This window comes from Rhizophagus irregularis, chromosome 15 (assembly GCF_026210795.1).
Source record: "Rhizophagus irregularis chromosome 15, complete sequence".
In the NCBI taxonomy this organism is placed as follows: Eukaryota; Fungi; Glomeromycota; class Glomeromycetes; order Glomerales; family Glomeraceae; genus Rhizophagus; species Rhizophagus irregularis.
Window position 1 is genome coordinate 3204307 of NC_089443.1, and position 12530 is coordinate 3216836.

General features: G+C 27.1%; 1 protein-coding gene across 1 annotated transcript; it reads right to left on the bottom strand.

The window, feature by feature from the left end:
• Nucleotides 1-2029: 2029 nt before the first annotated feature.
• OCT59_007423 (uncharacterized protein) lies at nucleotides 2030-2266 on the bottom strand (the record flags this gene model as incomplete). The annotated part of the gene is made up of 1 exon (XM_066148588.1): nucleotides 2030-2266. The coding sequence occupies one exon, from the start codon at nucleotides 2264-2266 to the stop codon at nucleotides 2030-2032; it is 237 nt and encodes a 78-aa protein (XP_065998690.1).
• Nucleotides 2267-12530: the final 10264 nt, after the last annotated feature.

Sequence of the window (12530 nt, forward strand, 5' to 3'; positions counted from 1 at the left end):
CGTCAACATTCTATACTTTACTTAATATAAATAATAATTGTAGTATATTCTTGGGTATAAGCATACTACAGGATCTATAATTGATCTTTTAACTGTATTAAAAATATTAGAATTGCTATTTTCATCAGGAATTTTTGCAGATATAATAGTATTATAATCATCAATAGTTTTAGGTTTATATTCTTGAGCAAGAATAAAAAGAAGATAAGCATGAGGTAAATCATGCTTCTAGAATTCTATTGTGTATAAATAAACTATGACTTTTTCAAAAATGTCTTTTTTCAAAATATCATTCAATATTGATTCCAGTTTCATATTAAAGATATGACTTATTAAATCAGAATAATCTTTGCATATTTTGATTTGAAAGAAGAGCTTCACCATTTTGGATTATATATTATAGTGATAAATAAATCAGGTTTACCAAATACTTGTAAAATAGCTATTCTATTTTGATATATTTGTTAAGGTTCACCAATAAAACTTGAAGGTATGGTAGTATAATCCACTGCCTTACATTTGACACATCATTACCTGAAATCATAGCATTCTGAAAGCCATTATATAATTCTGCACATATCTTCTTTTGATTAAATTTTATATAATTTAATTGCATTTGTTTAACTACTGTATACATATCGACAATCTATTATTGAAATAGTCATCTATAGGAATATAAAGTCAATGCTTCTTCAGGTCATCCAACTTGAAAATAATATGAAAAATAATCATTGCAGTTACATTTTTTTTATCTGATGTGTTTAGTAATTCATTTTCATCACGATTTATTATTATAAGTATAAGTAGATTCATTATTACATTTAGGAATGTTTGGATACCACATATCTTCTCCTCTTGGAAACATAAGAACATAATGAAGTACTGCATAAGCATAATAAATCTTTGAAATTTGTTACATTTCTTTTTCACATGATGGTAATACAGTCAACTCCCTCTATAGTCACTTCCCGTTATAGTCACATTCTACTATATAGTCACACCAGTTGAATGTTCAAAACACTTTATTATTAAAATCTATCCTATATAGTCACAATCTATCTATAGTCACTATCACACCTATCCTCAAAAATCTTATATTAAAAAGAACTATTTATAATCACAGTTATATAAAGAATATATTAAATAACTTGGCATCTAATAATCGTACAAAGATGTATTATAGCTTGTTAGAATCGTCTCACTGAGACGAATCGAATGGTGGTAGTTTTATCCTTTTCCTTTCACTGGCTGACGAGTTATTCAACAAAATGTTAAACATCGGCATTATAATATTTCTTGATTTACATTTACTGCGCCATTTAACATTTTGCTAGATTTCTCGGTACCTAGTGATTGTAAAAAGACGATTTATAGCTCGTTGGAATCGCCTCATCGAGACGAATCGAATGGTGGTAAGCTCATCTCTCTGTGATCAATATTAACGGAGTTATTACTTAAAAACAATTTAATATTTTTTAATTTCGGAAATTGATCTAGTGATTGGATTTTGATGTATCTTATACCATTAGATTCGTCTCATCAAGACGAATCGAATGGTAGTAAGATCGTCTTTCTAGGATCAATATTGGCAGAGTTATTACACAAAAACCATTAATATTTTTTTAATTTTGGAAATTAATCTAGTAATTGGATTTCGACGTATTTTATACCATTAAAACCGTCTCATCAAGACGAATCGAATGGCGGTAAGATCATCCCTCTACAATTAATATTGGCGAAATTATGATACAATAAAGTTTTAAGTATAATTCTGGCTAAAATTATGTTAATTTTTGGCCGGAATTATGATATACAAATATAAGAAATTTTTTATATAGTTACATCTCTTTATAATCACCAAATATGGACTGTCCCAAATGTGTGACTATAAAGAGAGTTGACTGTATTATATCACGATTTTGATTTTCTGTTTCTTATTCATTTTCTATTATAATAACTACTACTTCTGATGTACTTGATGTATTATACCATTATAAATCTCTTATTTTATTATCAATTATTGCTAATTTCAATTTAAATCTAATAATAGATCATTTCTTAGCAATTGTCCAGCTTGATGAAAGATATTAATATATGGATTGATTTTATGTAATATTTGTTGAAGTTCAATAAAAATATTAAAATCAAAGTTAGGTATTACACTTAATCTATTATTAATTTCATGGTCAAGTATCATAAATGTAAATTGGGCAAAAGAAGATGGATTTTCAGGATTAGACAATAAAATACCCATTTTATGATACATTTCACCATGAATTCTAAAAGTGTAAATCCTACCTGTATCAGTAATTTGATAGTTAATATTTACTCTAAAGTAATTCTTGAAAAAGGGGAAGTATGACTTTTTTATTTGCATAGTATATGGTATTTTGATGCTTATTTATTCTTTCATCAATTTATATTATAGCTTTATATTTGTTATATCTATGTTCTATTTGACCTAGTGAATGGTATTCTAATCTAAAAGAAATCCATGGATAAATACATCAACTCCCTCTATAGTCACTCCCGTTATAGTCACATTCTACTATATAGTCACACCAGTTGAATGTTCAAAACACTTTATTATTAAAATCTATCTTATATAGTCACAATCTATCTATAGTCACTATCACACCTATCCTCAAAAATCTTATATTAAAAAGAACTGTTTATAATCACAGTTATATAAAGAATATATTAAATAACTTGGCATCTAATAATCGTACAAAGATGTACCATAGCTTGTTAGAATCGTCTCACTGTGACGAATCGAATGGTGATAGTTTTATCCTTTTATGATCACTGGCTGATGAATTATTCGACAAAATGTTAAGCATCGGCATTATTATATTTCTTGATTTACGTTTACTGCGCCATTTAACATTTTGCTAAATTTCTTGGTACCTAGTGATTGTAAAAAGACGATTAATAGCTCGTTGGAATCGCCTCATCAAGACGAATCGAATGGTGGTAAGCTCATCTCTCTGTGATCAATATTGACGGAGTTACTACTTAAAAACCATTTAATATTTTTTAATTTCGGAAATTGATCTAGTGATTGGATTTCGATGTATTTTATACCATTAGATTCGTCGCATCAAGACGAATCGAATGGTAGTAAGATCGTCTCTCTAGGATCAATATTGGCAGAGTTATTACACAAAAACCATTAATATTTTTTTAATTTTGGAAATTAATCTAGTGATTGGATTTCGATGTATTTTATACCATTAGAACCGTCTCATCGAGACGAATCGAATGGCGGTAAGATCATTTCTCTACAATTAATATTGGCGGAGTTATGATACAATAAAGTTTTAAGTATAATTTTGCCCAAAATTATGTTAATTTTTGGCCGGAATTATGATATACTAATATAAGAAATTTTTTATATAGTCACATCTCTTTATAATCACCAAATATGGACTGTCCCAAATGTGTGACTATAAAGAGAGTTGACTGTACATGTTTTAGAAATTTGTGCTAATTAATCAATTTTATTACCAACTTCATCCTTTTGTTCTTTTAGTTAGTCATGTTATAGGTACATTTTCCTTTTTACCTGAATGCTTTTAATTTAATTACAAAAATATTGCATTAAGTATTCTTTGACATTCTTTAAAAACTTCATAATTCATATTCATATTATATATTATAATATTATAATTAAATTTTAAAACCTTTTAAAAAAAATTTGGTTAGAAGTTTAGAAGTTTTAAATAAATTTAAAAACTTTTTAGAAAAAAGTAGTTAGGTGTTTCAAATGCATTTAAAAAGGTTTTAAAAAAAAGATTATCAATATTAGTTATTTAATGATAAAAAATTACTATACAATTTTAACAAATTATGATTGTATTTATACTAATATGGTAATTCCGGCCAAAGTTAAGTGATTGTTATAATAATTTCCTTTTTTGTATTTTTGCGTAGCCTGAGCCTCAATTTTTGTGATAATCTATAGCTTCGGCCAGAATTAAGAGTTCGGCAAATTAATATCCTTTTTTGGATTTTTGTGTTTTCCCAAACTTGAAGTAATAGAAGTTATAGCTTCAGCCGGAATTAAGTGATCAGCAAATAAAATTCCTTTTTTGGATTCTTGTGTAATCCAAAATGGGAAAATCTTACCACACCACCCTCAGTTACACAGTGACATTTAGCGTCACATTGTCACGTGATATCTGCGTTCGCATTTTTTATATTTATCTGAAGGACTTAGTTTTTTTTATTAGCCTGATCTCTATTTGTCACGCACCTCAGACATCACACCCTAACAAATATTTGTGTAACTGAGGGTGGTGTGGTAAGACTACCCTCCAAAACGTTGAATTTTTCCAGGCGACAAAATTTCCTTTTTTGGATTTTGTATAGCGTCACGTGATATCTCGACCAATGAAAACTGTATCACACAATTTAAAGTTTATTTATACAGGTAGTCTAAACATTACGCCACGTAATACCGTCAATGATTTTTAATATATAGATTATTATTATTATACTTAAAAGAAAATTTGAATTATATATATATATATATTTTATTACAGTACATTTATGAATTTATTAAAATAATTAGTAAAGTTAAACTAATATTATTAATTCATAAACTGCTCATTATATTATTAAAATACCTTGCCAAATGATCTAATATATATATAATATGTTTTTTAGTTAAAAGCCCTATTTTTTCTGCAAAAGTAACTATAGGACCTATTATACTGCAATTGATTTTTCATTATTTTTATTAGTTCTTTTATTAATAACAATTTTTTGTTTTTTTCCCTTTCAATGATTATACAGATCCATCTATTATATACAATAGAATATATTTTTACAACAAACTATTATTTCCATTTGATTTCTTTTTTATTAAGAGTACTAGTTATATATATAATATAAATTTTACTATATAATGTTAGGAGATAGATGGCATCTAATAGTAATTATTTTTTTTTTAATACCTAAAATTACTTTACAAATATTCAATTCTGTATATTATAAAATTCAGATGTTTTCTGAATGTGTTATGAAAATGTTTGATAATTTAAATGCGATATTAAACATTTTTTAGAGATTTTTTGTTAGAATTTTATTATAATTGTATTTAAAAGAAGACTTCATGTAAGCTTTAAATTGTTCCATTTTTTATGTAAAAGAAAGTTTCATCTTTGTATTCAAAAAATAATTTTTAAGTGAAAGAAAGCTTCATCTTTGTATTCAAAAATGGTTTTTTCTAATTTTTCCTGTGACAGTTGTTTTAAAAAGTCAGATTTTCTGATAAATTACATAATTTTGGTAGTTACTTCTAATTTAATCAGTGTAAACTCTTGTTCATAACCTAAGTATTTGTTATACCTCCATAAATGCACCTTCTATAAGTGCATTCCCTTCCTATATGTATGCCATGGTTTGGTCCTAAGCTAGAAATTTAGAGCTAAATGCACACCCTTTATGTTCTACACATACATATAATTCTGAATTCTGAGTATATTAGAACACTCTCCATAAATGCATTCACGTGACAATTATATAATATTGACCAATCATCAATAAATTTGGTTTTTTAAAATAGATAAATTTGACAATTTACTTTTTTTTGAATAAAAAATATTTTTCAATTTTTTTAATTTTATTATATTATTTTACACTACAGATCATTTTTATATGTGCAATTCTTTCATTAAAATGAAAATATAAAATAAAAGTGAATTTAAATAAATATTCTTTCCAATTACTAATATTGATTTTTCTATTAGCTTTTCTTTAAATGCACACCCTCTCTAACTGCATGTGCATGACTAATGTGCACTTATGGAGATGCAAATATATATGAAAATAGAAGTTAGCAAATTTTATAATCAAATAGAAAAACAAAAAAAATAAAAGGATATTAAAATAAAATAGATAAATAAACAAATTATAATAAATGCAATATAATAAAAAAAAAGTAAATATACCATACAATTATTAATAAAAGAGCCAAAAAATCTAATGAAAAAAAAAAATACAGTAAACTCTTGTTATAATGAACCTTAGGTTTCAAACTTCAACTTCGCTATAAGGCTATAGTGAAGATTTTAAGAGATTTGATTGGTTAATTCATTATAGCAAGGGGAAATTTATTATAGTTTTCTGAAAAATTCACTATATCAAGGGTTCGCTATATCAAGGTTTAACTGTACTATATTAGAATAAAATTAAAAAAATGTAATGAATAAAATAAAAAAAATAAGACTAACATATTGTATTTGTAAAAACTGAAAAGAATAAAGACTTAGATATTTTCTTGAGGTATAGAGATAAGGGGATGGCCAGAAATGACATAATTTAAATTTTAGGATTTTTGACCCTCCCCTCTCTATGTCATCATTCATTTTAGAAAATGTAAAATTAAAACACAATTCTGACTAGAATTAGTATATTAATTACAAGTGTCTAAAAATGGAAGATGTGTAACATCATCATGATCTTAACCCTTCACCCTTTAGAAAATGACGTCATTTCTGGCCATCCCCTAAACTGTATTGCTTATACAATCAGCTAAACTATACTGTATGAATTTTTTTTTGAAATTTATTGTACAGTACAGTATAGTACTATATAAAGCACTATATTGTACTGTATGATAAATTAAAAAAACTTGTATAGTACAATTTATTACTATACTTGTAATTACAGTCAACTCTCTCTATAGTCACATTTTACTATATAGTCACACCAGTTGAATGTTCAAAACACTTTATTACTTTACTAAAAATGGCCAATTTTTTGAAATGATTTTGTAATAATTTTAAAATACTACAAAAATACATTTAATACATCAAAATGTTTTTATTATATTTTTGCTATTATTTTGTAATTGTATTGTATCTAGGTCTATAAAAATAACTCAAAATAATATCACAATAATTTTTTAATATTTTTGTTATTATTTTATTATTATAATATAATTAACTTTGATATTATTTTAATATTTTAATCTCAAAAATACCTTAAATATATCTTGATATATTTTAAAAATTTTACAAAATAATTGCACAATTGTTTTGAAAGCCATTGTATCTAGGTCTATAAAAATATTTCAAAAAATTGGCCATTTTTAGTAAAGTATTAAAATCTATCCTATATAGTCACAATCTATCTATAGTCACTATCACACCTATCCTCAAAAATCTTATATTAAAAAGAACCGTTTATAATCACAGTTATATAAAGAATATATTAAATAACTTGGCATCTAATAATCGTACAAAGATGTACCATAGCTTGTTAGAATCGTTTCACTAAAATGAATTGAATAGTGGTAGTTTTATCCTTTTACTGTGCAAACAGTCTTATGACTTTATCTTTTATTTATATTTTGGTTTCAAAAGTTTAAAGTCGAACAATATTACAAAAATAAGAAAATAAACTAATAAAAAATAAAAAGAGTAACTTCATGACTCATACAAGTTAAACTAAAATAAATTAAAGCAAAGAAAAACTAAACTATTACAGAATCACATACCCCAACTTTACCCGAAGGCCAGCGTGAGTCAACTATCCAACATCCAAAAATCCAGTCCATTACCAGAAAGAAATCCTAAGAGGTTGAACTGTTAAGCGACGCAGAAAATCCAAGTGCGAGATCCAAGATCCACCCCGAATTATAGAAGAGGATATTCAAGAAATCCAGGAATCCTGAGAAACTGTCGCCAAAGAAGAGTTGTGATGATGAGAAGAAGTATTAAAAGGAGAAGCAGTAGAAGGGCCATGTTGTTTCATTGAAGCAGAAATTCCCTAAGATTCTTCCCAGGTATGGAAAAGAACGTTTCTACACAGCCAAATTTCACTATATAACTTGACTTAAAAGTCGTTGAAGAGAGGAGAAAGAGTCTTATATACCATGAAAAGAGAAAAATAATTCTTCAAAAATGATATTAAATGAGCAGGGAGCAATCCTCTTGTAAGCCACAAGCATGAGGATGAAGAAGTATCAAAATTCCAACAATCCAGTGCAGAGAAATCGTCTTGGAAAGAGACAGGTAAAGGCTTCAAAGCTGAAAAGAAAATAAAACAACTATCCCAGAACTTAACAATTTCAGTACGGTATGTTAAACACGAATTGAGATCAGGAAGAATATAAGGACAAGTCCAAAGATGATTCAAGTCTTCAGAAGCAGTATTGCATTGCAGGCAAAGCCATTCAGGAGAATAAAGATAAGGTTTGCGTTATTGTAAGGTAGTTAAAGTAGGCAACATATCTAAAAAGAGCTTGATACAGAAAATCCAAAATTCCAGACGACCGTTCTTATGTGAAGCAAAACCTTTGATACTGGAAAGACAAAAATGAATACCAGCCCAATTGAAGAGTGTAGGAGAACCTAGTAACACAGTGAACCGTGTCAATAAACAAAAAGATAAAAGATTATGAGCATTGGTGATAGATCGCAGAAAATGACAAATATTCATGTCAATAGGCAAGAAGTTGAAGGTCAGAACACATGGCACTTGACAAAAAGCCAAAGGTAAGAAAGTAGATTGAAAAGATGAATGTGCAGCTTTAGCTAAGGAATCCACTTGTATATTAAGCACATTGCCATTATAAGCAGAGACTTTAACCAATTCAACTTTTAAATTTCAGTCCAGAATGAGGCGTCTAATAGAAAGCCAAAGAAGGTGATTGGATTGCCGAAGCAGTTTAGGGGAAAAAGGGGCATCAACAAAACACTTTCAAAGTGTAATAAACTGAGCACAATCCGTGTTAATCGTAACTGAAGAACCAGGAGAGAGAGCATATAAACCAAAAATAATAGCATAAATTTCTGATCGTAGAGCTGAAGGAAAACAAGAGGGAAAGCTTAAGGGCGACGAGTCCAAAATAAATCCATCATCGTCCAAGGCCAACCAAGCAGAAGCCATAGAAGGAGAAGAAAAATTTTGTTCCTGGTGAAAAGAACTATCAGTATATAATGTTTGCGTAGAAAGAGGCAAAGATGATATAAAAACATCATCATTCGTTGCTACTGGACAATTAAAGCCAGCGGAAAACGTAGAGGGTGGATTAGCCAATTGTATAAGGGCCAAAGAAGTAGCGTAACTCTAAGAGGTGAACAAAGTTATAGGAAAATAGTTTGTAGGGTATCCCATGGTATCAGAAAGGATAATTTGGAAGAAACATTTTTTACTATTACAACGCTATTTAATTGCAGATTTCTTGGATAAGGCAGGAATGTTGTAGGAACAACCAGGATAAGGATTATAGGATTATTCATCAGCAGAGGTGAATACAGGAAGCCAATGAGACATTATAGCAGAGTCTTTTTTCCTGTAAGTAATACACACACGACCAACAGATAAAGTATGGGTAGCAGAATCAAAATTAATTGCCCATTGAGGATAAAAGCTATAATCTTTAGTAGATTCATCTAAAGACAAGGTGAAGCTAAAGTATAAGAAGAATTAATAAAATATGAAGACTCTTTACTAAAAATGGCCAATTTTTTGAAATGATTTTGTAATAATTTTAAAATACTACAAAAATACATTTAATACATCAAAATGTTTTTATTATATTTTTGCTATTATTTTGTAATTGTATTGTATCTAGGTCTATAAAAATAACTCAAAATAATATCACAATAATTTTTTAATATTTTTGTTATTATTTTATTATTATAATATAATTAACTTTGATATTATTTTAATATTTTAATCTCAAAAATACCTTAAATATATCTTGATATATTTTAAAAATTTTACAAAATAATTGCACAATTGTTTTGAAAGCCATTGTATCTAGGTCTATAAAAATATTTCAAAAAATTGGCCATTTTTAGTAAAGGATAAAAACAAAGCTTTACAGAAACTTTAAGTTTTCAAGTGATATCATTTCGATATCATTTCAATATCATTTCAATATCGATTTAATATCGATACAATATCAAAATAAAGTATTATCACTTCGATATCATTTCGATATTAAATCGATATTAAAATGATATCAAAATGATAATAGAAATAATATCGAAACAACATCTTTAAGTTTAATTTAAAGATGTCATTTCGATATTATTTTAATTATCATTTCGATATCATTTTAATATCGATTTAATATTGAAATGATATCGAAGTGATAATACTTTATTTTGATATTGTATCGATATTAAATCGATATTGAAATGATATCGAAATGATACCGTTAAGATAAACTGAAACCAAGTAAGAATTCGTCCTTTTTGTCCAACAATACCAAGGTATCGAAGATCAGACCAAATCATAAGGTAACGTCTGCAAGGTAAAGCTAGTTAAGCAAGGACAAAGACGTTCAAATTTTTCCAAAGTTTTCAACCTTTCTAAAAAATGGATAGTGGTAGAATAGATCGCAAAGGCAGGGCAGGTTGTAGATCACGCCTTAGAGGTCGGAGGAGAAGAGACCACGTGATATTGATTCATGAAGAAAATAAAATCGAATTAAACAAAGTATGGGTCTGAAGGGAAACAACTTGTAACCATGGTTCCAGGTTGATAGTAGTCAGGCAACTTTCAGCGCCCAAATAGTCTTGAAGATAGGAAATAGCATAATTGGTAAAACCTTTAAAATCAGGATGGGTAAAAATTTTTTGCCAAGATGCAATATGAGAAGAAAGGAACCGATAAAAGGCGTGCTGAATTGAGAAAGGAAGTTTTAAGAAAAGCAAAGCCAGAGGAGTAGTAGCAGCAAAGTTTTATCCTTTTACGATCACTGGCTGATGAGTTATTCAACAAAATGTTAAGCATCAGCATTATTATATTTCTTGATTTATGTTTACTGTGCCATTTAACATTTTGCTAAATATCTCGGTACCTAGTGATTGTGAAAAGATGATTGATAGCTCGTTGGGATCGCCTCATCAAGACGAATCGAATGGTGGTAAGCTTATCTCTCTGTGATCAATATTGACAGAGTTACTACTTTACTAAAAATGGCCAATTTTTTGAAATGATTTTGTAATAATTTTAAAATACTACAAAAATACATTTAATACATTAAAATGTTTTTATTATATTTTTGTTATTATTTTGTAATTATATTGTATCTAGGTCTATAAAAATAACTCAAAATAATATCACAATAATTTTTTAATATTTTTGTTATTATTTTATTATTATAATATAATTAACTTTGATATCATTTTAATATTTTAATCTCAAAAATACCTCAAATATATCTTGATATATTTTAAAAATTTTACAAAATAATTGCACAATTGTTTTGAAAGCCATTGTATCTAGGTCTATAAAAATATTTCAAAAAATTGGCCATTTTTAGTAAAGTACTTAAAAACTATTTAATATTTTTTAATTTTGGAAATTGATCTAGTGATTGGATTTCGATGTATTTTATACCATTAGATTCGTCGCATCAAGACGAATCGAATGGTAGTAAGATTGTCTCTCTAGGATCAATATTGGCAGAATTATTACACAAAAACCATTGATATTTTTTTAATTTTGGAAATTAATCTAGTGATTGGATTTCGATGTATTTTATACCATTAGAACCGTCTCATCAAGACGAATCAAATGGCAGTAAGATTATCTCTCTACGATTAATATTGGAGGAGTTACGATACAATAAAGTTTTAAGTATAATTTTGACCAAAATTATGTTAATTTTTGGCCAGAATTATAATATACTAATATAAGAAATTTTTTATATAATTACATCTCTTTATAATCACCAAATATGAACTGTTCCAAATGTGTGACTATAAAGAGAGTTGGCTGTGTATTTATAATAGGTATGTAGATAATTTTTGATATACTGATTAATTTAATTCAAATAATAACTTTTTAATCTACACGTTTTTCACTTATAACTGCACTTTTCTTATTAAAATAAATAAAATAAATTAAAATATTTTATTAATTATTATTACGATTGAAATTTTATTAATATTACTAATTTACATAAAATTCTTTTTACAATTTAACAGATTTTTTTATTTCTAATAAATTTTAAAGGATATTTATTTAAGAATGTTGCTAATTTGCACTCGAGGTGAAATCACCTAAGGGTGATTTCACCTAGATCACGATTAATTTATTAAATTTATTAAATTTAATATTTCTCACTTCATAATTTGGCATATAAATCCCCTGTAAATTTTTTAAAATTTTTTGATTGGCTAAATTTTTTTAAATATACTGTATGCTTAAAATATTTTTGCACTAAAAGTTTATAACAATTTATTAATTTTTAATAGATTACATGATTTATTGATTGAAAAAAACAAACTCATACTATCCAAAATTCTAAATTTTTTGATAGAAATGATAAAAAGAATGAGTCACAACAATAAAAAAAGAGAATATATGAATGAAAAAGGAAAAAAAGAATGAGGGTAAATGAAAAAAATAGGAAGAGTAAAAGGGAATGAAAGAAACGAAGGAGAAGTAAAGGAGGAACGAAATGGAGTAAAGAGAAAGTGAAAGAACGAAAAAAATGAAAAAGATAAAGTGAGAATGAAAAAAAATGAAAGAATGAAGAGGACAAAATGGAGTAAAGGGAA